At 51.4% G+C, this 27,795-nt stretch overlaps 1 protein-coding gene and 1 long non-coding RNA gene across 11 annotated transcripts in view; one reads left to right on the top strand and one right to left on the bottom strand.

The window, feature by feature from the left end:
• LOC127490640 (uncharacterized) overlaps nt 1-10,705 on the bottom strand; it is a 137,979-nt gene extending 127,274 nt beyond the window's left edge. For 3 of the 10 annotated variants that reach the window (XR_016235222.1, XR_016235221.1, XM_089334864.1), the window contains exon 1: nt 9,020-9,287. Coding sequence is in view for 2 of the 10 variants with exons in the window: in XM_089334865.1 (XP_089190991.1) it covers nt 9,502-9,537 (36 nt within the window). In the remaining 8 variants the exon portion in view is untranslated. Of the gene's footprint in view, nt 1-9,019; nt 9,292-9,501 lie in introns of those variants that run through there. The other 7 variants (XM_089334865.1, XM_089334859.1, XM_089334860.1 and 4 more) reach the window with 5 other exon arrangements.
• Nucleotides 5,494-27,795, top strand: part of LOC149126021 (uncharacterized) — a 32,544-nt gene continuing 10,242 nt past the window's right edge. The window contains exons 1-2 of the long non-coding RNA XR_016235225.1: nt 5,494-5,647; nt 11,148-11,755. This is a non-coding gene — a long non-coding RNA (uncharacterized LOC149126021). The remainder of the gene's footprint in view (nt 5,648-11,147; nt 11,756-27,795) is intronic.

The following is a 27,795-nucleotide window of genomic DNA, read 5'->3' as shown; positions in this document are numbered from 1 at the left end:
GGCAGGTGCTGTGAAACTGCAGATTAAGCCACATCCCATATGGCAGGGACCGGCTTCTGTCTCAGCTCCTTTGCTCCCACTCCAGCTGCCCACTAACGTGGCACCTTGGGAGGCAGCAGATGATGGCTGGTTCAAGTCCCTGGGTCCCTAACACCCATGGAGGAGAGCTGGGTAGAGTCTCTGGCTCCTGGCTTTGGACAGGCCCAGCCCTAACTGCTGCAGGCATTTGGGTAGGAAATCGGTCTCTGATTTTTAAAGCAGAGTGACACAGACAATCTCCAAATCAAACAGGGATGACACAAAATTTTAGGAATACAAGGATACTTCAAAAACTATGTACGAATTAGCATTAAAAGGTTAAGTATACTTTTACGCAAAATTTTTTTGAAATCTGTGTATAAGGGAGTTCTTCAAAAAGTTTGCAAGAAAAGCATATTGTTAAAAAAGTCATAATTACAGAGACAGGGGAAAGAGAGACACAGAGATCTTCCATTCATTGGTTCAATCCCCAAATGGCTGCAAGGGCCAGGATTGGGCCATGCCAAACCCAGGAGCCAGGATGGGCACAGGGGCCCAAGCGCTTGGGCCATCCTCCTCCGCTTTCCCATACACATTAGCAGGGAACTGGATTGCAAGTGGAGTAGCTGGGACACAAAACAGCTCTGATGTGGGATGCTGGTGCTGCGGATGGCAGCTTAACCTTCTATGACACAGCACGGGTGGCACCCCCTTCTCCCAGCCCCCATAAGCTTTCTGAAGTATGCTCACGTACACTGTAAGACAGAAACGCACCATCTCTGGACATCTAACTCCCGAGGCCAGATCTTCAGTGACCACTGTATGCCCAGGTACTACAGTCTAGAGCAAACAAGCCTTCCTAAATGGGAGCACACTGAAAGCGAGCTCTCGGCTCTCACAGAGGCAGCACACGCCACAGGCAGGCATGGTGCCTGCACCCTGGAATTCATCAGTGTGGAGTCGTGAGAACAAACAGCACCGTCTCTGAAGCCCTGAGTTCCGGCTGTGGACGCGGCACGGGCAGGCCTGCGGGCCAGGAGATGCTTGCCAAGCATTCCACTCCTAGCACCAACCGCCGGCCTCGCCTGGTAGGAAAGCCAGTCCTCTTGGGGACTGCAGGAGGATCTCAGGGGAGCAAACTGGAAATAACCAGCTTGCTTCCAGCATCAGGAGACACACCAGGAAGCAGGCTGGTTATTTCCAGTTTGCTCCACCACATAACAGGATCTCTCCTGGAAGCTCCTGGGAGGGTTCTAGAAGATTCTATGGAAACCACTGGCACATAGAAGCATACACATTGCTCATTTATTCAACATCAATTATTGCATATCTACTACATGCCAGGCCTGGATCCACATGCCAGGGATTCAGCTGGGAATGAATCCAACTCCTGGCTCTCAGAAGCCCGCAGTCCAGTTGAGGGACGCTACATCTGGAGCTGTGTACTAGGAAGACAAGTAACGCAGCCTAAGGATGCGGTGTGCGGATGGACGGCGACAGTGGCGCTGTTTTGGACAATAGGGAAAGCATCTCTGAGAATGGCGTCCAGGAAGAGACCTTCAGCTGTGCAGGACCAGCGCTCCTAGTGCACGCTTGGGTTTGGAGCAGCAGCAGGAGGTGGCTACCGGGGCTGGGGGAAGCAGAAAGGCAGGGAAGCCAGGAAGGGGGCTGGGGGGCCACGGCAAGGAGCAGGCTATGAGCGATAAAGACGTGCAGGCCAAGGACACGTGTGAGGCTCCGAGCACCTGCTCCTTCCCTGCCTCATTCTCATTCCTGTCCTCTGTAGCAGGAGCCAAAGGTGCAAGTCCACATCCGGCACCAGCACGCACAGCTGGCTCACCCACTGCCCTCTCGGATTCCTCCAGGGCTTAAGGGTCACGAGCACAGGGACTTGGAAACCAGTGGAGAGAAGGTATCTGCCTTCCGACTCCACCCAGTGTGGTGGAATGAGAAGGCCATGCCAAGATGGCTGCTGGCAAGCCAGTGTCAGTTACTCAGGAATGGCTTCAGAACCCACCTGGCAACGGAGCCTGCTTGGCAACAGGCTGTGATTGGATGTCTTCGGAAACTGCCTGGCAACAGGCTGTGATTGGTTAGGGCATAGACCACCCCTTGACCGGATTGGCTGCCTTAGCTATATAAGCTGCTGTACCAACTGAAATAAATGAGTCTGCAGGCTGCTCGACTTTGGCCCGCTTTCACCCGGCTCCCGGGGTCTGTGTGGTGACTCTGTGCCTCTTGCCCTCACCATGCTCCTCCTCTCAGAACGAATCCACAGCAACAACCCAGCACCCCTCCACTCTGCCTGCTCCCTTCACTACTATTAATTACTATTATGAATTATTATTGTTCCCGTGCAACAGGCTGACTCCATGTACTGCCCAAGATTTCTATTTCTCCATGGAACCCCTCTCCCTACCCCCAAACAGCCTTCCTGAAGAGGTACTCAGATTGTCGGCTTATCTGACAAATGGGAGGGCTGCATTTACCTTCTCCAGGGACACAACATCCAGGACGTGGAGGTCAATGTCTCATGGTCAAGCTCAGGAAGCGTCACCAAGCACGAGGTCCAGAGGACAGCGGAAGCCCGTCAGTTCCAGCACGCGTCTGATGACACGCAGCAGAACAGTGCACATGGAACCAGATTCCAGTCAGAGGCAGCATCTGATCTCGGGGGACCCAAAGCTGAGCCTGGATTCCTGCCCCACAGAACCTGCTGCGTAATGTTGATCATTCGGCATCTCTCAACGCTGGGGCACCTGGTGTTTGGTGTTGGAGTAGGAACACATTATCCATAGGTGACTTTTTTTCTTTCTTCCCTTGATGTCTTGATACAGAGCAATACTCGAGGACTCTAAGGCTTGCTAAGAGCACCAGGTTCACATGACAAGATTCTATTACAAGAAACCTAAGCTCAAAGGCAGAAGGTCTCTCAGTGCAGAAGTGAAGTAGTAAGTATGCAGACTGAGATCTGAACTGAAACCCTCAGTGGACGCTGTACATTCTCCCACTCAGATCCACAGCTCTGAAATATCCTAGCAACTCGATCCAAGACTGCACTCCATCCTGCACCTGCTGCATGTACACCGCACGCCAGCCGTTAACCAGGCAGGCCCCACCCCCCGTAGCTTGTAGCTTGCAGTCAGCTTACAGGTGTCAGCCACAATCAGCTGATTCCACAGTGTGGGTGCCACTGTGCCCCCTCACCAGCATGCCTGATGCCGAGGGAAGCTACTTCAATCGGGGTGACTCTTGACCTGTGCTGGCTTCAGCTTTGTTCTTAGAAAATTCAGGTAACCTGGATCAGAAATCCTAAGTTCAGACTAGAGCAGAATGGGGAAGACCTGGCTAGGGGCCTCATAACACCGTAACACCATGGCCTGTAACACCATCTAGTCTGGCCCTGCCAAGGCAACACAGGTGGGCTTTGAAACTCAGTTGAACCAAACCAGATCACGTTCTCAGTTGATACTTCCATATGGCCCGCGAATGATGCCATGATTATCCCAGTGGTCCTTGGCAGAACACATGTTCCTTATCCCTGCCCTAGAGTAAGGATCTGAAGCGCGGCTTGAGCTGAGTGATTCTACCGCTGACCTGAAAGATTGTTCCAGGACAGGGCAGTTACACATGCTGTGTTAAGACGCCAGAGCTAAGTCACGGTAGAGGGCCACAGAGCGTGGTTTATATCAATGGACTGAGGCAGAAGGAGAAATATCCCTTGGAAGAGGGACACGGCAGGAAGCAAACAGCTCTGCCCACAGAGCAAGGACAGCCTCCCACCAACAGATAAATAAGGCCCAGAGTAAGAAGCACAGACGGACTCGCAGGCCCTTTCCATGAAAGGAGAACTCGGTTTTTCCACATTAGACCTCAGAGTCCAGTGTGCAGGCAACATTGCTAAGGCTGATCCGAACAGGCAGGAATTGGATGTTAAAGCAGAACGCCCGGCCAGGGTGCCTTTGACACTTGCTGACAAAGGCCCAGCGTGTGTTGGGGAAAGCAGGACTCGGGATACACACTTGTAGACCGCTGGTTTCAGCCCCTGTGACAGATGAGCACACACTGTGCACAGCCCCTGCTGTGAAGAGGCAGACACACTGTGCGCAGCCTCTGCTGTGACAGATACACACCTACTGTGTGCAGTCCCTGGCTATGAAGATACACACACACTGTGCGCAGCTCCTGGTTGTGACAGATGCAGACACACTGTGTGCAGCCCCTGCTGTGAAGATACAGACACACTGTGCGCAGCCTCTGCTGTGACAGATACACACCTACTGTGTGCAGTCGCTGGCTATGAAGATACACACACACTGTGCGCAGCTCCTGGCTGTGACAGATGCAGACACACTGTGTGCAGCCCCTGACTGAAGCTGCACACACACTGTGTGCAGTCCCTGGCTATGAAGATACACACACACACTGTGCGCAGTCCCTGGCTGGGACAGATGCAGACACACTGTGCACAGCTCCTGGCTGTGACAGATGCAGACACACTGTGTGCAGCCCCTGACTGAAGCTGCACACACACTGTGCACAGTCCCTGGCTGTGACAGATACACACACACTGTGCGCAGCCCCTGGCTGGGACAGATGCAGACACACTGTGCACAGCCCCTGGCTGGGACAGATACACACCCACTGTGTGTAGCTCCTGGCTAGGACAGATGCACACACACCCTGTGCGCAGCCGCAGCACTGAGGATTCGCTGCTGAGGACTCCCTTGCTTTCCCAGAGCACTGGCAGCTCTTGTCTGTGTCTTCTCTCTGAACTCTAAGCACCCTGAGAGCATTCGAATTGGGTTTTTTAACCCCTTAGCTAGCCCAGCTCCTGGCACATGAGGGATGGTCAAAAACTGCTCACTGAGGGGCCTTGTGGCCCAGTGCATAAAGCCCCCTCTTGTGATACCAGCATCCCACATCGAAGCACTGGTTTGACTCCTGGCTGCTCCTCTTCTGATCCAGCTCGCTGGTCACCCATCTGGGCCGGCAGTGGAAGACAGCGAAAGTGCTTGGCCACTGCTACCCACACAGGGGACCAGGATGGAGCCCGTGGCTTCAACTTTGCCCAGCTCTGGCTGTTGGTGTCATTTGGACACAGAACCAGTAGTTGGAAAAAAAATCAGCCAATCAGTCATGCTGCCTTTCAAATAAATATTCTCCCCAAATGGTATTTGAACAAGTAAGTGATAGACTGAGGGTACGTGAGTGAAGCCGTCACCCCAATCCTTCATCGCTGGATTCTCCCAAGAGCAGCCAGTCACGGTGTGAACCGGAGGGTCTCCCTCCCTGGGTGGGAACCCTGCCCACCGAATCCTGTGACTCCATCGCAGGACTCCCCCTGCCCCCACCCGTGCCACCCTGTGTCTCTCTAATATTCTCCCGATGCTTAATTTGCAGACTATTCCAAAGCACGCCAAGGACTAGAATTAGGACGGGAACAAGTGAATCAGCACATCTGCTGGCAAACAGCAGGACAGGCTCGGCCAAGCTGACGGGAGCTGTGCGGGACACCGCTCGGGGGCACGACGCACAGCTTCCACCAGCCCCCGAGGCCACAGGGTCCGCTCCCCACGCCACCGCCACCGTGGGGAGGGCAGCGAGGACGCAGCCACCACGGCTCCAGGTCAGAAACCCCCCAGCTCCCCCCAGCCGGCAACCGCGGCCACCGCCCTTGCTGTGGCTTTGCACTCAGGGCTCTGGGCAGGGGTTGGGGACTCCGCCCTTGGCATTCCTGAGCTCCGGACCTGCGTCTTGCCAGATTCCAGGGGCGTGGTAGGGCAGAGAGAGAAGCTGACCTCAGCCCTCCCTCTTTGGCCTGCACACCTAGGGACAGGGGAGAGAGAGACAGACAGACAGAGGAGCTGAGGGGCGGGGAAGGAACATGGTGGCAGAACTTAAACCAAAGCCAGGGCGCCCGCGCAGCTGTCCTGGGCTCTGGGCGGTGTGGCTCCGCCGCTGAGCCAGAGCCCCGATGACTCAAGCTCTGTCTCCCTCTGGTGACAACTCTCGCCTCCGTCTCTGGCCTCCGCTGTGGCGGTTGCCGTGTTTCCCCGAAGCCGAGGCCTCCAGTGCTAAGCACACTTGCACTGTCTTTGGGGGCCCTGCTGGGACTCGGGCAGCGCATGCGCGCAAATCGGCCCCTGGGCCAGTTACGGTGAAGCTGGCTGGCTTTGGGCAAATTCTGTGTTTTTCTGAGCTTCAGTCTCCTCCTCTCTGAAAGGGGAGGAGGAGCGGCTCCTCCTCTTCCTCCTCCTCCCCTTCCGTCCCCATCCTTCCCCGGCTGCTCTTGCGAGGACAGAATATGACCAGTCCTCGGGCAGGGCTCATGCACAGGACACCTTGTGTCTGTGCCAGATACGGCGAACTCCAGCGCAAGGCAAGCCTGTTCTTCCAAGAGCACAGTAGGACAGCATCAAGCGAGAGCGCTCACTGACTGCGGTTTCTAAAGCCAGGAGTTGGCAGGAAAGGAGTCCACCTCTCTGTTCAAAGTGGCTTTCAGAATCGGCTGCATATTGGAATTGCCCGGGGAGCTTCCAAAACCATGCAAGCCCAGGCTGCACCCTTCAAAGTGCTGACCTCATTGGTGCAGCCTTGACCTGGCATTGAGGGTTATCAAAGCTCCGGAGCTGATGTCAGGTGCAGCCAAGGTGGGAACCACAGCCCTAGAGTACGTCCCCCCCACCCCACCCCTCCGCCTCTTCATGCAAAACCTGCTAAAGCATGCAAGCTGAAAAACCCCTTAGGAACAGAGTCTGCGTGAACTCAGAGCCAGTTTGCCGGTTTCCAAGGACCAGGAACACGGCGGGAAAGGACCGGCACATCCCACCAAGTACTGCTGTCAATCACAATGTTCTTCAGGTCCTTTCTCCTGGCCCTGTGCTCTGTGAAGCCCCGTATTTCCGCAGAAAGCCTCTGCCATCGCCCCGACCTCCGAGAGCCGGGCCCGCCCACACACCTGTGCACACAGGATCCCAAGTCAGCAGTCACCCGGGGGAAGTGTCCCAAGCAGAGTCTGTGTGTGGAGGGGTGGGTCTGCCGGGGGACCTGCCACCAGCAAGGTCTGTCCGGGACCACGTGCTGTTCCGGGGTTACTTCCAGGCCGGTGTAGGTGTCAGCCAGCCCGGGGGATGAGCTCCTGGGGCGAGAGGGGGTGGAAGGTGTGTCCTTTCCCCGAAGGGGTGTCCAGTTCCACAGGACAAGGGCCAGGAGGACAATGCTGTGCCGCCACTTGTCTGCTTTTCCCTCTAGAGTAGGATTACCTGGGTTGAGCGCCAGCTACGCCGCTTACTGCGTGATCTGAACTGTCACCTGTCAAGACCTCCCTGTTTCCACTGTCAGAGGGGTCCCCTCCCTGGGCTGTGACAAGCTCCCAGGGTCATCAGTGCAATTCAGCATCATCGACTGAGAACCATTCTCGGCGTTAATACTAAGCGTTGTTCAGAAAATTCTGGAAACCTGCATGGATTTCAAAAATGATTGTGCACACAAATACACCCCTTCTTTAATTCCATTTCCCGACAAAGTTTCCCAACATACCCTCATGTTATGATTTCTGATCCAGCCATCAAGAAACATGGTTTGGTCTTCAAGAAATGGAGATTTTATTAAAACCAAAGCGACTGCAAAGAAAGGAGTCGCCCAGAGGAACTTGGCCTGGAATTCTTACTCTGGGGCGGGGCAGACTCTGCGTCACACTGGTGGGCGAGCTGTTGGAGGGGAAGGGGCTGGGGTCAAGGGGGAGAAGAAGGCCAATGTCAGGCCTCAGCTGGTATCCTCTAGGGTGACATGGGTGCCACAGGCGAATACACGGGCAGCTGCAGCCTCCGGCCTTGGGACACCCTCACACCGCAGGCTACATGAGAATGCCAGGCCCTGCATTGCAGGGACAGGAACCTGCCTTTAGCATTTCTTACTGCAGAGGGGACTAAACACGCCGCTCCCCACGTTAGCTCTTGTAGTCCCTGCTTACACTGAGATGGGCCTGCGGCTGGCCCCTCAAGCTGGACGCCTATCAAACCTGGGCGCTCATCCCATCATCTCTGGGGGTGGTGCTCAAAGGGGCATGCTCACGTTCCCAGCACCAACTCCCAGGGCCTGGGGGTGGGGGCCTTGGGACTGTGAGAGAAGATGAAGCCACAGGGAGAGACCCAGGCTCTCGCCCTTGGTGGAGACAAACCCTCGGGCTGTGGCTGGTCTCACGCTCTGCTGGGATGGGCCAAGGTCTCTGCTGATTCCCGGGCTCACACAGGTGAAATTCACACACACACACATCCATCCCAGAAGGTAACGAGTGGCCTGGAAGGCGTTTCACCTGCTCCCAGCATAGTGACGGCTGTCTTAGCAGAAGAAACTAAACACGACATCCCTCCCAACACAGTCGGAGTGGCAGGCTCGCCGTCCCCGTAAGCCACGCTGTGCCCATGGAAGCTCACAGCCCATCAAATCCCCAAGCAGCTCCCAGTCCACACGGGGTCCACAAAGGGTAGAACTCGCAGTGCAACACGATGCGAGAACATCAACTACCCTGGCGTCTCTACTGATGAGAAGGTTTTGTACAGGGCTTCAAAATTCTAAAAAATTAATTAAAATTTTCCTCTCAGCATCCCACGAATTTCACATCTGCCACAGATTTCCCTACTAATTGGAAAAGCTGCTGGTGGAGGGCTTGTTACGAGGTGTTTGCACAGTGCAAATTAGGGTGTAATTAGAAGGCAGGGTGCATGCTAATGGGGATCCAGGCTGAGAAACCAGTGTTCACAGCAACAGACAGCGCTTCCTTCCGCTGCAGAGGGGGCTCATTTCTCTCCCAGTCTTGTCCGAGGTAACTAGCGGCAACTCCCCTTGTAGTTCGACGGGCGCCATTTGCAACCGCACAACCAGAGAAAAGACTCACTCTTGAAGGCCTCGCCGTCTCATAACTCAGCGGAGGCCACGCCATCCCTGCCAACGCGCACTCTCACGCGACATCCGGCGAGACGGCCTACCCCACACTTACTTTTACAGGGCTGCTAGATCTGCAGCTCCAAGGAGCTCTGCTCTCCAGGAAACTTCCAGGCCCAAGGGCAGGCAGTCCCGGCCCTCGTGAAGCGCAAAGCCAACCTCAGTGTCCTGGTGTAAGGCCCAGCTGTAGTTCTCACCGTGATTGCCCAGCCAATGGACTCTAGGATCCTACTTAGGCCGGGAAGACAGCCGGCTGATTCAATTTAGCACACACGAGACGAGGCGCCGCACAGCTAATGCACATTAACTCATCACAGGAGGAACGAGTGAAACGTAAGGCATCTCACCTGCCTCCGGCGAGAAGCGTCTTCCCAAAGAAATAAAGCCTAGGCTCAAAGCCACTGCAACACAGGGTGGGAGGAGGTGTCCCCCCGAGGTTCCCTGGAAAGGTTTCCGAAGCCAGGGCCCCTGCCCCAGCCTCAGACGGTAGCGACATCGGTGAGAACCTGGAGCTCTTGAAGAAAAGTAGGCACTCACCTGCGCATGCTCATAGCCTGTCCCAGCCGACACCATCCTGTTGCAGAATGCAGGTCCACCAGCAGCCAGACCCTCCCATGCCCCCTGCCGCCTCTGTAGACACACTGTACTTCTCAAGACCCTGACAGCCTCCCCTCTGCTCTGGGAACTCAGGATCAGGTCCAGCAGACCCACGCTGCTCAGCAGCTTCTCTCTCTGCCGTCACCGCCGCCTGCTTTGCTGTGGCAAGCTCCATGGCACGCACCTGGCCGCGCCTCAGGCTAGGGGCTGCCAATCAAAGCGCTCAAAAGCCGGGGCAGCAGCGGGAGTGAGGGCGCAGACTCCAGCAGGCTGGAGGGCACACGCTCCTTCGGAGAGAGCAGCCACCCCTTGGCTCCTGCCACGTGGGCACGTGGCCCCGCCATCACCTGGTTTCAGAGGAGAAACCGGGGTACTGGGTCGGCAACAGGAAACTGCCAATTCCGGAAATGCTAACTAGTTCAAAACTCTGCAAACTTGCAAGTTGATGCAACACACAGAAATCTCCCACTGCTAACATTTCACTGAATCTGCCTTAGGCTGGTGATTCCAGCCTACAGCGAAACAAACCAAACACGGGAGAATCAGCCATGGGAGATTCGGGGTGTAAGCTGGTACAGACTGGGGGGGAAAAAAGACCCTGACAGCTCTGCTGTTTTGGGCCCAATACATGATCTCCGCTGCCTTCTTTATCATTCATTTTTGGCCGAACACTGGAGATTTCTGCAAATGATGAAATTTTAAAAATTATAAAAACATGTTGTCAACACAAAGCTGTACTAAATCTGACCCTAAAAAGTGGTCCCTGGGTCTTGATGCATGCTATTGTTGGATGTAATATGTTAGGAGAGGGGTAAGTAAATCCCTCAAGCAAGAGAAGTTTTAGGTCTGTACTTTGGCGTAGGGAGCTAAGCTTCCCCTTGGGGTGCCAGCATCCCCTACAGTCACTGTTATGTGTCCTTGCTGCTCCACTTCCAATCCAGCTCTCTGCTATGGCCTGGGAAAGCAGCAGAAGATGGCCCAAGTCCTTGGGCCCCTGCACCCGCGTGGCAGACCTGGAAGAAGCTCCTGGCTCCTGGCTTTAGATCGGCTCAGCTCTGGCTGTTGTGGCCATTTAGGGAGTGAACCAGTGGATGGAAGACCTCTCTTTGTCTCTCTCTCTCTCTCTCTGTAACTTTGCCTCTCAAATAGATAAATAAAATCTTTTAAAAAATGAAATTAATGTATATTACTTATTATTATGTTATATATTAAAAGTCACTGTAATTAGTGTAATATTTAGTGAGTTTTGATAAATACACCCAGTTGTATAGCCTCTGGTGGCCTGTTTTGGATCGACTCTGGAAGCAAACTACTAACAGTCTCAAGCCCAGGTATGCGCATTGCTCCCATTTATTTGTGCACCCATTCAGCCCTTTGAGCTCCTGTTCATGTCCCAGGCATGCAAGTGTACTTCAAAAAGTATGTGGGGAAGGAACTAAAATGTAAGTTGACTTTGCTGCAAAAATTTTTGATATCCATGCATATGAAGGTTCTTCAAAAGCTCCATGGAAAAGGAGAGCATTATGCAAGGACTTCAATTCTTTTTGCATCAAAATAAACTAGTCTTTTTTTTTTTTTTTTGACAGGTAGAATGGACAGCGCACGCGCACGAGAGAGAGAGAGAGAAAGGTCTTCCTTTTCCGTTGGTTCACCTCCCAATGGCCGCTGTGGCCAGCGCACCGTGCTTGATCCGATGGCAGGAGCCAGGTGCTTCTCCTGGTCTCCCATGGGGTACAGGGCCCAAGGACTTGGGCCATCCTCCACTGCACTCCCTGGCCACAGCAGAGAGCTGGCCTGGAAGAGGGGCAACCAGGAAAGAATCCGGCGCCCCAACGGGGACTAGAACCTGGGGTGCCGGCGCCGCAAGGCGGAGGATTAGCCTAGTGAGCTGCAGCACTGGCCAAAATAAACTAGTCTTTTAATTCCATTTTTCCAGGAGCTTCTGAAGTTCGCTCATACATTGGAGCAGCCCTTGCCTTCGAGTCTTCTCAAAACCAAGACCCCTAAGAGTGAGAAGGCAGCTGGGTAAAGCACTGGGCAGGATTTTTTGTGCACATAGCGTGGCCAGCGTTGTTCATGTCACTGATGCGGTCTGGCCCACCCAGAGGTACCAAGCCTCTTGCCACGCACAAGGGTGCAGCTGTGGACGAGAGCACTCCAGGCAAACACACAGCCCTGCCAGGGAAGCAAACAGGTGAGCAGGTGGACAGAGGTGTGGCTCTGCTGGGGAGGACAGAGGCATGTGGGGCCCCCCTGGGGAGACCCCCCCTCCCAGAGGTCCATATGTGGAAGCCAGGGCAGGTCTTAGGGTCCAAGCAGAGGGGAGGTCCCTGAGAATGGTCTGAGGCTGTCTCTGCCTCCACTCCGTGACTGCTCCAGCAAAGCCCCGCGCTGGGGGTGATCTTGGAAAAACTTCCCAGGTTGATTGATGACTGGTTAATGCTGGGGAGAATGTGTGAGCGAGCGCTTACACACAACTGCAGCCAAGACAGCCTCCGTGTTTCATGCTGCTATCCAGCCCAGAAAAATGGCAGTCTGGCCGACAGGGAGTCTGCGCTCCCAGGGCCATGTGGCGGCAGCGCCAGCAAAGCCATTTGTTAGTAGGGGGAGGACAGGGAACAGGCCTGGGTGTCTGGTACCAACCGCCCCACCCAGCCCGCTGGCCCAGCTCCACGTGCTGACAGCGCGGCTGGGCTGACAGAGCAGACTTGGCGGGCCCTTCCCAGCCAACGGGCCACAGGGTGCTGAGATAAGGGCCGCACGGGCTGCCCCGGTTCCCGATCAATCTCCAGGCTGGCAGACAGCGGCCAGAGGCAGCCAGAGAGCAGAGCTCCCTGGCTGAGAAGGCTGGCTTTTGTCCAGCTCCACCGGCCTGCCTTCTGCATCCGAGACCACGCTGGGCAGCGCCCTTGGGCTGACGAAACAGACAGCCTGTTTGAATGACGGGAGGGTTTTGGCTTACATGTATTTCCACTCCCTGCCCACCCCTTTGATGTGGGACAGGCAGGTAGTTTGGGTCTGCTGAGCTGGAAGTCACAGGCCCCCAGATGTAATTCTAGCCTCCTGCTTGTCAATCAAAACGCCTCCTTCCCAGGATGCATCTGCTTCCGTCGGGGCCTAAGAGGTGGTTGCCAATATGGATACTGAGGGCCACATGGCATTGTAGAGGGGTCATAGAGTTCCACCCCCAACCTCAGAAAAGGGGCTGACATCAGAAGAGCTTGCTCGCTCGCTCTCTCTCACTGCAGACCACAGCTCGAGGTGCCATGTGGGTGCCCTTTCTCTGTCTGCCTCGCCCCATCGCTCCCCCTTTAGGGCAATCTTCTGGCTCACTGCCTTCTCACGATGGGCATGTCTCCAAGTGGGACCACCCTTGCTCATGCGTGTGTGTGTGTGTGTTCACTTTCTCACCTTTTGAATAAAAGTTGTCATCACTTTGCACACCTCACACGTGTGTGCCCTTAGAACGCTTGTCTTCGAGTCAGGCTCCCACGGTCTACACTGCAGATCAGAGGAACCCTCCGCCTAAGCAAGCCGGCGGCCCTGGGTGGTCTGGTGTCTCCCGCCGCACCTTCACAGCCTCAGCTGTCTCCCGGTCCGTCTGGAAGCTGGATGCTCAGCAAGGCACAAAGTCCACCTGGGACTCAGCCAGACCCGGCGTCTCAGCCGACGTGAGCCTGTGCTGGGGGGCTGTCCCGTGAAGCCCTAACCTCTGCCCACAAATGCCAGGAGCACTGCTCTCTCCCACCCCCCAACAGCTGTAGCCTCCAGCAGTGTTGCCAGACCCTAGTAGGTGTCCTTGAATGAGAAACGCTGGGCTCTGCCATTTATTAAACTCCGGAGCCTCTCTAAGCCCCGACTTCTTAGTCACAAAATATCTTCCATGGTTGTTACAAAAGCTAGAAAAATGTACAGTTGGCTAACCCACGGCGCGCGGTATGCCTTCCAAGCATACCTTATCATTACCGTTTGAATCCTCTGGATTTTCCTAGGTTTTGCTTTTTCTGTAATTTCAGATCTCGGGTGACCAACCGGCTCAAGAAAGGTTGTGGAGCCGATGGAAATTCCCTTGGCTCCGTAGCAGGCTGGGTTGGGTTGCATCACCTCAAAGTATAGCTTGGGGTCTCTGTCTGGGAAAGCCGCTGTTTTCCACATTCCTGCCGGATGGGATCAGCCGCCCTGGGAGCGAGCGTGGAGCCACGGGCCACGTTCCTGCGGCTCTGGGGTTTGCACGTCTCCTTCGTTCCCCATGAACGGCAGGTCGCTGATGGCTGCTGAGGCCAAGATTCCCCAGCCTTGGAGATTCGATAGAGTAGATCCAAACCCGTGAGCAGTGGAGTTCTGCACACAGGGAACCGTTTCTGGGAATAAGCTGTAATTTTGAAAGGAAAAAAAAAATAAGTGGGCTGTTGATCAGGGTTTAAGGAAATATCTTTCCCCACCAGTGCCACCCCCACTGCACGTAGGCACCCTCCTCCTTCTCGTTGTGAAAACAGGCACGATTTTGTACAATGACCTAGAAAAAATGACTTAGAAAATGACCAAGAGATTACTGTTCCACTTTGGCCTGCTTTATAAGAGAAGGGGAAGCAAGACAGAGAGAAGAGAGCTTTGGTTTTTATCAAAAGCAGGAGGCAACACACATCATTGCCTTCCTCTGTCTCTTTTATCTCTACAAAATCCCTCCGATGGTTGGTAATAACTGAACAAGAATGGCAAAATTAATTCTTCAGGAGTGAACCGCCTTAAACCTAAGTATAATTTTAGTTGTACAGAAATTTTAGTCTGACTCTGTGTTAGGTACCGAGGATCTAAAGAGGACAAAGCTGACCCCTATACCCAACGAACAGAGAATCCAGCGGGGAGAGAGGGAAGAATGGAGTTGTGAAGATTAAGTTAGAGGGCTGGGGCGTTGGTATCGTGGTGCAGCAGATCAAGAGACTGCTCGCGACTCTAGCCCTGGATATCAGAGCGCTAGTTGGAGTCCAGGCCACTCTGTTTCTATTTTTTTTTTTTTACAGGCAGAGTGGACAGTGAGAGAGAGAGAGAGAGAGAGAAAGGTCTTCCTTGGCCGTTGGTTCACCCTCCAATGGCCGCCGTGGCCCGCGCGCTGCGGCTGGCGCACCACGCTGATCCGAAGGCAGGAGCCAGGTACTTCTCCTGGTCTCCCATGGGGTGCAGGGCCCAAGCACTTGGGCCATCCTCCACTGCACTCCCTGGCCACAGCAGAGAGCTGGCCTGGAAGAGGAGCAACTGGGACAGAATCCGGCACCCCGACCAGGACTAGAACCTGGTGTGCCGGCACCGCAAGGCAGAGGATTAGCCTAGCGAGACACGGCGCCGGCAGGCCACTCTGTTGCTAATCCAGCTGCCAGCTAATGTTCCTGGGAGGAACAGAAGATGGCTCAAGTGGGAGAGGCCACCCTCGTGGGAGACCGGGATGGAGTTGCCGGTTCCTGGCTCTGGCCTGGCCCAGACCTGGCTATTGTGGTCATTCAGGGAGTGAACCAGTGGGAGTGAGATCTATTGGGCTGTTCCCTCTCCAGCTCCTCCCAACCCCACCCCATCTCTTCCTCTGTCACCTTGCCTTTCCAAAAAAGAAAGAAATTTTTAAAAAATGGGAAATTTGGCTGAAAAGTGATTAGAGGAGTGCATGCAGAGGAAGCAGTCAATACATTTTAGGAGAAGGAAAGAGAAACAAGAGAAGAAGGAAGGAAGGAGGGAGGGAAGGGAGATCCTACAGGGTAGTACACATTCAATGATCAATTCTTTATGCATTAGAGAAGGTTCCAGGGCACTGGTGCATGAGAGAACTCCTTGAAGTCAGCATGGAGAGACGTGGGAAATGCCAAGTGGTTGAGTCAAAGCAGAGGCCTCAGTTCAGTCGATAACGTAAGCACTTGTACAAGAGACGCTAATCAGACAACATTCTACGAAACATGAATTCTTTGGAATTGCCACATTCTCTCCTGGGCATCGCAGCTGTCCACATCATATCAGAAAATAGAAGCCAGTGCCTCTTTGTGTGTTACACGATGCGTTTTGAGCCCACGTGAGTGTGGCATCTGTTTCTCCTTCATGTCTGGTGGAGACCAAGCGAACACCCAGGGAAGGGCACAGAAGTCCTCCCAAGGAGGCAGAGCGAGTCAGAGACGCCTATATGCACCTGCTGTAAGCCGGAGGCCATGACGTCCTCACGGCTGAAGCTCTGAGTTCTTTAGCTCACTTCCTGCTGGTAAGTAGGAAATCCTCACCTTGTTCCCGAGTGCACCTGTTTCGGACGTGTCAGATTTGTATCTGAGTCCCTATTGGTTCTATTGGCCATGCACATCTGTCCCTCACTCGACCTTATGGTCAGCACTGCTGGTTCTTGCTCAGGGACAGACTTAGGATCAGTGGGGATCAACTCTTACTCTCCATTTAGGGCAAGGGATTCCTGTTTTGCCTCATTTGACAAAGTGAGACGAGCACAGGCCTGGACCCAGGCACATGACTTCCTGTGTGAGGACAATAACACAGTATCCCTGCAAACTGCTAAATTCTCTGTGCATCTGTGTAACATTTGTTTAGTAGGAGTGAGGAGATACTGAAGTTTTGTGGGGCAGTAAAAGTGGTATTCCTCTCTTCTAATGTTCAAAATGAAGACATTGATTCATGTAAAGCATGAATTATTCTTTCTTTTTACATTCTTGTAATTGTTTTGGAATTTCTTTTTTCTGGATTGATTTCTTGGGCAATGTCTTAATTTATCTAAACTTTAAATCATACAAATAATCAGTCTCAGTAAATACCCTCCTGTGATGCATCTCACATTTTTATTCAGCTCCTAGTTTTGGTTTCACTGGCGGGTTTTGGGATTTGTGCGGGCACAGAGCCCCTGGGGATGAGTGGTTTTTGTAACTCCACTTCAGTGGGCTGCTCTGCACACAGCACTACTGTTTCCAGGAGTATTTCAGCAGCGTGACCTGTGATCCGGACAGAGCCTGGGTTCGCAGACACCGCCTTCCTGATGACAGACAGGCGCTGGCTGTGCAGGTCCCAGGACCACACGTCCTAGGGCTCTTTTCTGACCACCCCATGAAAACTCACTACGTGGGACTGCACTTCTTTTACCGACCTGTAAAAGTAACACTGACAACAGATGCACCAGAAAGACATACTAGGAACAAGATGAAGTAATTCTACTCGGATCCCATCACGTGTTCTGTGGTTTTAACCACGTCAGTGAAATCTCTCAGTGTGTAGCTTTCCTCTCAAAATGTGATGCCTCCTGGGGAATGCTCATCCTTCTCCCAGTCTGCTCCTACTCTGTGGTCTACATCACATGCAATAGCAGGACTATCTGATAGCCTAAGGACAGACTTCTATCCAAAGCATCAGGGTGATTCTAAGTTCTCTTTAAAACCCTCTGTGGAGTGTGGTGGGAGTGGGACAGATTATACCTCTGGCCTTGGAAAATCTCTTGGTTGTTGCTCTGTGCCCTTCCAGTCCCACATCTCTAGACAATTCGCCGATACTGATGAATACTAGTGTGTTTCTTGTTCTCTAAGTACGCCAAGCTCATTCCCACCTCAGGAATTCTGCATTTGCTCTTTCTTCTGTCTGGAATCCTGTTTGCAGATTTCTACCTGGCTGTTCTCTGGCTTACTGGGATGCCAGCTCAAGTCATACCTTCTTAGAGAGCGCTGTTCTGAGCCCTCCATCTACATAACTCACCAGCCTCCCTCACTGGAGATCCCCTTGCTTAACTGTTTAATTTCTTCCCACTGTCAGGTGTCACAGTATGTATGTATTCATTTTTGTTGATTCTTTTCTTCAGTAGAATATAAGCTCATGGGAGGCAGGATGTTTATCTGTTTTATATACTACTGTATCTCTAGGATCACAGCCCTGGAGGAATGACTACTTAAATCCCAAGTAATGGCTTCAAGAATTCACAACGGCACATTCAGAGAGAGAGAGAGAGAGTAAACAAGGGTGATAGCGGGATTTGAGGGCGACTCGGGCTCTTCTTGATTCTGGCTCATAGTGGGGATGCACTAAAACGTAGTTCTGCATAAATGCTTAAGAGTTGACTACCCTTATTTGATCAGTACACAGGGTATCCAAATATTAACAAGCCCCAAATGGCAAAAATGTGCAGTAGCCCGTGAGGCAGAAAAGATCAAGCTTGCATTTGCCTCCCAGATCACCCCCGGTGACTGCACTCTGGCTACTGAACAAGCTCCCGCTGCTGATCCGCATAGAGATCCACCCCAGTTCTTCCTCACGGAGCCACAGTTCCAATCATCCCGTGAGTGCTTCTCAGCTCTGTGCAAACTGATTGGTTCAAGTTCTGGGAAACGAGGCCCAGAGAAAACTGGAGGTTTGGGAAGGTCACCAATGCCGTCCCTGGTCTTCCAGGGCCTGGAATCCAGAGATACAGGCTTGGGGTCCCCCATGCATGTGCACACAGATCATTGCCTTGTAAAGGTCCTGTAGGCTGGGGCCAGTGAGTGAGGCCTCTGCCTGGGGAACTCCCAGGGAGCGGGATCCTTGTACGGATGGTCGTGGGTTTGGAGGCACCATCTCTGACATCTCCTAATGAGACCAAAGTAGCAGATAGTGGTTTTCAGACAAAGGGATTCCCTAACCGCTGTAATGTTTACGGTCTGTGGCACAGACGACAGAAAACGTACTCTGTGATTTAGCAAAATTGTTAAATACTAAGAGTTTCTCAGAGTGGCCTTGACACGACACACAGAGCAGGGATCCTCCTCCTCACTTTGCCTCGAAAGAGTTTTACCCTTAGCCCGGGATCCCCTCCCCAAGACAAGCAATGGCACTGAGTAGGACAGATGCCTGCATATCTGGAACCTTCCTTGGAGAGTCTTGGCATCACTGAGGCGGGGGGAGCACACCAGGAAAAGGCTGGAATTTATCATTTGTCTCAGTATAAATAAGTGTGATGTCATTTATACCCTGATCTGCTTGTATTAAAAAAAAAGGCTGTTACCAGAGGGAAGGCCAAGGAAGCCATGGGGTTCTTGTCTTCATGCAAGAAAGAATTCAGGCGTGAGATAGAGAGCAGAGTGATAAGGCTTTATTGGGGACAGGGCATCCCTCAGGATGGAAGAGACAGAGAGAGAGCCCAGTCGCAGGGGCTGGGGAGAGCGAGGTTACATGGTTGAGTGGAGAGAATACACCTGGGCAGACCAGGCAGGCGGCTCAGCTGGAGGCAGAGGGCTGAGCGCTCAGTCTGTTTGGACTCCCTAGGTTTTTAAGGGAGTCTGCTTACCCACCTCCCCCATCCTCCAGGACAAAGGATGGAGAGTCCTGGAGGAAGGGTTTGTTGGGTGAAAATTAGCAAATTCTTCTCCAGATTTGCTGGAGCTGGGCAGAGTAGGGGGGCTTCCCTTAGGGCCTGTGAGAAGGTTTTAGTGCCCCATGTGATCAGGTAACCCCTTTGGTCCTGAGGAGAGAGAATTCTCCTGGGAGCTTTTGTTGGGGGAGGGGCTGGGACCCCCTGGGAGGTCATCAGGGTCTGGGCAGGACTTGGAAGTGCAAGATGCTGGGTTTCTGGAGCTTCCGCAGTGGGTGCTGGTCTTCAGGCCTCTCTCACACACATAGGCACCATTTCTGACTTCCTACCCAACAAGGCCATTCCTGAGAAAGTGGGTCAGTGTCCCTTGGCTGCCTGGACACAAGGGAGAACTGGATTTCAGCCAAGGGCATTGTAGCAGCGGCTCCCAATCTGGTGCAGGTGCGTGTAAGCCTATTTTTGGACTATCTCATTGATCTATACATCATTACACCAATAATCAATAAACCGTCTTGATTTCTGCAGTGTTTTTCTTTTCTGCAGTGTCTTGCCCAATGCTCCACTTGAGGAAGTTCATTTTTTAAAAACTCACATTCAGTCCTATTATATATAGAGCTATTCAGATTTTCTGCTTCTTGTGTCAATTTTGGTAATTTATAACTTTCAAGGAATTTGTCTATTTCTTCTCAGTTGTCAAATCATTGTCATAGAACTCTGCATTATGCTACCACTATCTTTTAGAGTGGCCATAGAATCTATGGTGATAAGTACTATTACCTTCTTCAGTGATTAATGTCATTTTTTTCATAGATCTATTCAAATAACTCACTTTTTATTGATTTCTGCTTTAATTTTCATTGGTTTCAGATCTTATTTTTATTATGTCCTTCCTTATATTTACTTTGGATTTAATTTGCTATGCTTTTATATAGCTTCTTAATCATAGTGAAAACATAATATATCAAAACTTGAGGGATGCAGTTGAAACTTAAGATTTTAATGTTTTCACTATCATTCACTTCCAACTATTTTCTAATTTTCTTTGTCATTTCTACTTGACCCAAAAATATACACTTTATTTGTATTAGTAACCTGCTTTATTTAATACCAGGAACATCTTTCCACTAAATTATTTTCTACAGCAACATTTTGAATGAGTACATAGTTTTGCAGATTATATATCCATAGCCTACAAAATGTATTTAAGCCAAGCCCCTACTGTTGGTTAATTTTTCAGTTACAAGTATTTGCAATAAACATCCTCATATATTAATCTTTGTGGAATCAGGAATTTTTTTTTTAATTGTTGGGTAAGAGTACCCTCTTTCAAGTCGTTTTACATTTCATACTGAATTCCTCTTGGTCCAGCTGGTTAGTTAATTCCTTTGGTAAAATCGCCACTTGGTTGATTTCCTCTAAGCCATCCTGTTTGTTGGCAGATGGCTTTTGCAGAAAATTCCCTCGACTGAATGTTCGTATGGAATGAAGTTAAGAAACTCCTTGAAGGTTAATTGTTGGATTTTCACCCCAGAGGTGATGTGGGCTTTTAGCTGCACCAATTCATGACTATTTGGTCTTCACAGTGAGGAGAGATAGCAAACTGTCAACACCTCAAATTTGGGAAGCATCAGATACAGTATTTGGATCTTCGGGCTTTCTTAGAAGGTGAAGGATTTGGAGACACGGGCTCAGTATTCCTACACGATAAGAATTAGGGGGAACAGAAGAATTACTTTGTCAAGATAGGGCATGCCCTTCCGAATCTGCCATTGATTCCACTAGGCCAGTGCTGCTTGGTTAGGACACAGATTCTTCCAGGGATCTGAATTCACCTCCCTGGACTTTGTAGGACTGAGCCCACCGGCAGACTAACACTAGGCATGGATAGGTAGCACCTGATTTACACCCGTATGAGCCACGTGGCAAAGTCTACATGCAGGCATGGAAACTTCCCAGTGTTCCTCATTGGCTCCTTTTCCTTCCTTCTCCAGGAAATTCTAGACCCTCCTTTGGTCAGATGTATACTTCCCAAAGGAAGCTTGACTCTTTCAAGGTGCCGAACAGAGACCCAGGGAGGTTACAGCTCTCTTATTCCTCACACACAGTTCGATAATATTTTGGGATCTAATAGTTGCCAGATGCTTGTCATCTGTTCTCCTACCCTCCCCAGCCATAGAGAATTCTCTAGGTACCAGAGCCATCCCTGATTCTCGTTCATCCTCTCAGTAGGGGTTGGTTTGTGCCAGGGTAGCGTTCAGGAAGGAGAGGGTGAGGAAGAGAGAGAAGAGAATGATGTGAGGAGCAGAGTTACGGGGACCCGCGGATTGTCATGCTCTGGACTGGCCCCACGTGGGGAGAAGGGTAGAGGACGAGAGTGGTTTTCATCAATCGTGCTGTGGTCTTGTGAATGTGGATGCCCGTGGGAGTTCTCAAGAACCCTAAGGACAGGGTTGGAATGACTCTGAAAGGTACTGGCAGCTGCAGGAAGCTGTTTCCTGACTGCCATCCTGCTCCAAGGCCAACCTGCGTCTGCCTCTGTGCACAGAGATGATGCGGGATGGTGAGCAGGATTTCCTTGTTCAGAGCCTTCTGATGGGTGGCCCTGGTATCCACGTGGTGTTCACGACTGGGTAAGTACAGGACGCCTGTTGAAACAGACTTGTGATTGCCTCGAAGCCTTCTGGCCTCGGGTTTGATGTGCACCATCTTTAAAAAACAAACAAACCAAAAAATCCAAGACCTAGACAACTGAGCAGATACTCCCATTCTCTTTTCTGCTTCCACCTCTCATTCTATGGTTTTTCTGAGATGGTGATTCCCCACTACAGGCCATACGTCTTCTGGCTCTAGGATTTAATTTCTTCAACAAATCCCAGGTCAACTGGAGTGCTAGAGTTTATTACTTTTCAAAAACCAAACCCCTGCCAAGTGAAAGGAGAGAAGGGCACGTTTAGATGAAAGTGCTTGATGTTCAAATTCTGCAGTTTGTTGACATTTTATTGCTCAACGCAATTTCTCCGACCCTTCAGGGCATTTTGCTTAATGGTTTCCCAAGAACAGTATGAAGAAGCTTCAAAGCGAGCCCAGGTTTCAGCAACAATGCTCATATTCCAGTTTATATGAGTCACATGTCCAAAACCTTGTATAAACCTCAAGTTTTTTCCCATAAACACTTATGCCCAGAAAGTATGGTGAACTACGTTAACAAGCCACATTAGACATCACACACCAGTGTGGAAATAAACCAGGTAACTCCCCTGTGGACTGAGGGCAGAGGAGGGGAACCAAAAGTAGACTTTAGATGGGTTATGCCAGATTCATCCAACGATATCTGTCATTACTGATCTACCGATCTCACGGTGTTGGTTGTAGGATACGAATCTGTTAAGAACTGGCTGTATGATGTTGTAACATTGAATTATTACAAGTACACCGACAGGATGATGTGTAACCCCATGAAGTGATTATTTATTCCTTTGGTCAAGGGGTATCTGAGCTACTACTTAGCTTTAATTTTCACTTTATTGAACCACATATGAGGTCCGTACATACCAATAAAACATGGCTTTATGAGGGGCTGTATTTTAGTTCTTTCATGGTTAAAAAATGAAGTGCCAATTCTGACACTTGAAGAGCTATTTGATCCTTCTCTTATTATTCTTTGCTTCTAGAATTGGCTCTGCCCCCTCTTTCTGCATTTGTCTTGGGTTGGGTGTTTGTCACAGTCAAGTGAGTCAGTCGAAATATGAGAGGTTTCCCCAAGTATGTGGAAAAGCGGAATTGAACCATTAGTTTATTTTGGTGTGAAAAGCTTTTGAAATTCATGCACTTTTTAAGTTCAGAACATACATTTTCCATACACTTTGTGCAGAGCCCTGGTCGGGAGCATGTGTGGGAAGGCAGGAAGGCAGAAACGATGAGGCTTGGAGGAAGAATGTTCTGGTGTGAATGGCTGCAGCTAACCAGAAAGGCACTGAGCAGGGGGAGGCTCCTCCTCCAGGGGTCTCACTGGCAGAGTCCACGCCTTCTGTGACCGGGGACCTCGTGCAGGTGCGACTTCCAGAAAGTGCTAGAGGTGACTGATCTCTCAGGTCTCTGTCCAACACTCATTTTTCTTTCCTATGTCTTTATTACTGAAAAGCAAATGGTAGGGCTCTCTTGACCTTACAAGAAAATAAGAAGAAATAATAGCAAGCAGAGTTGGTAGAGTCTCTTCATCGCTGACGGTTGCTAAAAGCGTAATCTTCCCGAAACTAGCGTCAGCCAAACCTGCAAAGTGTAAGGGACTGGAGGGGTCTGGGCCAGTGTTTTGGAAAATGTTAATCGTTGAAACTCCATCTGACAGCCATCCTGCAATACTCATTGCACAAGAGAGGAAATTTTCAGCCCTGGTTTTTAATTTGCTTGTCTTGTGGGCTTCGGGACGGACCTCAATGTTATTTTCACGTAGTTCTCTCCAGGCAAAGAGATTTCCTTCATTCGGTAGCCAATCAGGAAACCTGGCTGCTGAACATTTTCTATAGCAGAGGCCATGGGCGCCTTAGTTTGTGGTGTGCTGGGAACACAAAGAGAGCACGGGAGAGGAAGATCAGCCTTTGAGCGTGTCTAGAAGGCCAAAGGATATTCCAATGGAGTAAATCTACAGGAGTCCACTGGACAGAGATAAATCCCAGCGGAACGGTCCTAACTTCAGAGCCGTGTGTCCTCCTGGCTGTCCACACTGAAGTGTGCGAAGCAGCATCAGGGAGGCATTTGCTTGGGCTGCTGCTGCGCGCTCACGGAACCCTCCTTCCCTTCCATCACTCTGACGCTGGGTGACAGGGACGCATCGCCATCCGGCGAGGGCTGGGAGTGACACGCGGCAGGGTTCTTGCCACAGGTGCATGGGCAGATCCAGAAGAGCATGGCACGTGCAGCGAGGGTGCCAGCAGGCCAGGCGCACGGGCTGCCGCAGGTTGTGCCCTTCTAGAAGCAGCTCTGGGAGACAGCAGTGACAGTAAACTGTGCACACGGGCGGCAAAGGCAACCACACTGAGGGATGACAACAGGACTGGCCACCTCCCCATCTCACCCAGTAATTACTCCCGGTATGTTCTATTTACTGCCAGTAACAAGCTTATTATAAGTGGAAGTATGCTGAGTTTTAATCAGAGACAAATGGAAGGGGAATAAATACCACAAGCAACGGGACAACTGGAGTGATTTGCTTGCGTGTTCTTGAGCTAAATGACTGCCGATAAGGAGGATATGGGGAGAAGAGTCAGGGGAGAGAGGGGAAGAAGTATCAGGTATTTCACCTGGGACAGCAACATTTTTAAAAATTGTTTATTTATTTGAATGGAAGTTCCTTGAACTCAGACAAAATATTTTACCTGTGTAACAGGCTGAGTTTTGCTCAATGTAAGTCAGTGCATCCCACGTCAGCAGAGCTTAAGGTCTCTCCTATAGCAGAAAATGGCTCTGAGTGGGTTATTTTCAGCTACCCCTGGAGGGACACACTGTGCTGACAGCTGACACACGCTCAGGGTCTAGGACTCGGGCCCTGGGACCGGGTTAGAGAGAGAATTCACTTTTGAGTCTCTGCCCACCTGCCTGTGGGCTGGGAAATATTGCTTAATTTAGGAAATTGTGCACTGGACACTTGGAAGATTTTCTGAGTTTGACAAGCTACTGGTTAGGCCATTTGGCTGGTGAGCGGGGTCATGTTTGTGATCAACGTGTTCTTTTTTATTTTTTAATTAATTTATTTGAGAGTTACAAAGTGCTTCCCATCTACTTGTTCACTCCCCAAATGCCTACGTCTGGGCCAGGGCCAGTCAGGGGCTGGGAACTCAGTTCAGTCTCTCACATGGGCAGCAGGAAGCCGGTCACACGAGTCATCCCAGGATGACTCAGATCCAGGATCTGCATTAGCAGGAAGCTAGGGGGGACTCAAACCCAGGTACACCCAGGGGTGTGTCACCTCATTTTGTTTAAAAGATTTATTTATTTGAAAGGCAGAGTTACAGAATGAGGAAGGGAAAGACAGACAGATCACCCAACCACTCATTCACTCCCCAAATGGCCGCAACAGCGTGGGTCAGGCTGAAGCCAGGAGCCAAACTGGAAGTAGAGCAACTGGGTTTCAAACCAGTGCCCATATGGGATGGTGGAGCTGCAGTCGGCAGCTTAACCCATTACACCATAATGTCAGTCCTGGGGTATGGTCGTCTTAACCAGCATCTTAACCATTAAGCCACCCACCCACGCCTGTGATCATCATTTTCACAATAATCACACACGTGGGCACTGAGTACCACCCCCTGTGTCTGAGGATGTCCGACTCTGACACACGCAACCCTTACAGTGCATCTGCCTGGTCTCAGCCAAATCACAGGCGATTTCTTCCTTGCAACAACACTACCTGAGCCCTGACCACAACACCATTAGTGTCTTGCACCTGATGCGTGTCTGTGCGTGAACGTGATTTCTCCCATCCTCCAGTGACCGTGATCCACGTGAAGGCCGCGACTGTGCTGTGCTTTGATCGGCACTGCTGTGCACACTGAGTTGCTGTGGGTTTCCACGTCAGTTAGCCAACGTGTGGGGGTGGGCCTGGGTGGCCCCGGGAGAGGTAGGAAAGGTGATGAGACACTGACGCCCTCCAAGAAGGGCTGGGACGGACTCACAATAGAAAACACAAACATGTTCCAGCAGCCGAGAAAGGTAAAAAGGGGACAACTGAGGCAGGAGCTAGTGACACAGACTCAGGCATCCTAGAGAAAACTGGGCTAAGGATTGCTACTGCGACGGAACGGAATCCTGACTCACAACCTCTGGCAGGAAGGCAAAAACGGAAAACCCAAGTTATAGGAGGTTCTTAATAGCAAATAAAGAGAAGCAGGCCAGTTTCTGTGTTGAGGTAGATTTTTTTCCCCCAGCACTTACTCTAAGAGGAATTTGTTTTATGGCTCCTTATAGACCCACTGGCTTTTTAAAAACATGATGGTTTCAATAAGAGTTTCATAAAACAAAATACAGAAACTTTTTTCTCTGTGGCTATTTCTTATATTGATTTTTGATAAATGCCACAGTGTGGTGATATTTCTATGGAGACTTAGGATATGGTTCAACCATCGGCAAGGCAAAGGTTGATGGATCACATCTGGACCCAGAGTCTACTGAAAGACCCGGCAAATGGTGCATTTCTGTGATCTGACCGCAGGCTACTAGATCAAGTATCAATTCAACATCATTAGCAAACAAACGAACTTGTATTCAAATAGAATGCAACTTTGGCCGCATCTCTGAAATTTCACTAACAGTTCTGCCCTGGCACACACTGCCCCTTCATGCAGGGAGCACACTTGGAATTCCACCTACATATAATGACCTAACACTGAGCCCAGCACGTCCCAAAAATTAGGAGAAATCACTCTGGCGGATGGGAAACGTCCTAGCGGACAAGTCTCTGGTTTGCATGGCAATTCGAGCACCAACTACAATTAAGTTTCTTGTGTCCCCCAGGACTTCTTCAAGACCTGAACAGGCTAAAATGCTGGCACAGGTTGGGTCCCCCGGGAAGGGGCCTTTCACTTGAGATCAGTGTGTAGGACGTTCATTATGTACTCAACGGACAGGCAGCATAGGCAGCAAGCAGGGTTAGGCAGGTGAAGAAGTTGGGCCAAACCTGGGGGGAATTCTGGGGTTGGGGTGGTTTCTTTGACGTTGCATGGAGTTAGGCAGGGGCTGAGCCCTCCCTGACCAGCTGTGGGGTACACGCCGCTCAGGAATGGGTGTGCATATAAGGCAAAGTGGCTCTCTCCAGCCCACAGCCCTACTGAGAAGGCGAATGACTGGGCCTGCAGTGCTGCCAGCAGCGGGGGAATAGGCCCCTTTGCCTCTGAAGGTGATGCCTACAGCACATTACAGGATGTTGTATGCACTGTGCACCAAGTGGCTGGCAACACCCACTTCCATCCTGCAGCTCAGCGAAGTACCCCCTAGACCTGGACGCAAACTTGGAATGCTGTGTTGCTCCAATGGCCTGGGCCTGCACCCTATTCTGTCGACCGAGCACGTCCGTGTGGCTTCCCTGCCCCTACTAGATGCCACATATCAGAGACTGGGGAGAGCTGGTTTTATCCTGCAAGTGACATGGGGTACATACAACTCAGAGCCTGTGCAGCAGCTGGGGAAGTCAGGTTCCTTGCCCCTGCCCTCTGACTGTGTTCTGACACATGACTCTGGTCCTCAGGGCTACAGAGGAAGAAGGCGAAGTTCAAGGACAAAAGCTGAGTGCCAGCGAAGCTGCTTCCTCCATGGAGCTTCCTCCAGCCCCTCTCTGTGAATCCTACCTCCCTGTCATTGGCCAGACCAACTCGGATTTTCTACCACAAAAAATAGGGCTGAACTTATTTTTCCATGCTTCCTAGTTGGCTGAACAACCGTGAGGACAATTTCCTTAGAGAAAATAATATTTACGAAACACAAAGCCCAGCTCTTCCCAAGTGATGCCTGCACTTGGGAAGAGCTTGGCTTTGTGTTTCATAAATATTATTTATGAATATTATTTATGAATCCCAAGTGATGCCCTCCAATGGCTGCCGCGGCCGGCACGCTGCGGCTGGCGCACTGCGCTGATCCAAAGGCAGGAGCCAGGTACTTATCCTGGTCTCCCATGGGGTGCAGGGCCCAAGCACTTGGGCCTTCCTCCACTGCACTCCCTGGCCACAGCAGAGAGCTGGCCTGGAAGAGGGGCAACCGGGACAGAATCCGGCGCCCCGACCAGGACTAGAACCTGGTGTGCCGGCGCCGCAAGGTGGAGGATTAGCCTAGTGAGCTGCGGCACCGGCCAGGAAGACCTATTTTACTCAGACTTGCCACGTCCCATCACAAGCACTTACACACTCATTTCCTCTCATTTGTTGCTGTCACCTAGGACAGAGCAGTGC

The sequence above is a fragment of the Oryctolagus cuniculus genome, chromosome 6 (genome assembly GCF_051225735.1).
Source record: "Oryctolagus cuniculus isolate XC-2025 breed Fujian yellow rabbit chromosome 6, ASM5122573v1, whole genome shotgun sequence".
In the NCBI taxonomy this organism is placed as follows: Eukaryota; Metazoa; Chordata; class Mammalia; order Lagomorpha; family Leporidae; genus Oryctolagus; species Oryctolagus cuniculus.
This window is presented reverse-complemented; position numbering and strand designations above follow the sequence as displayed.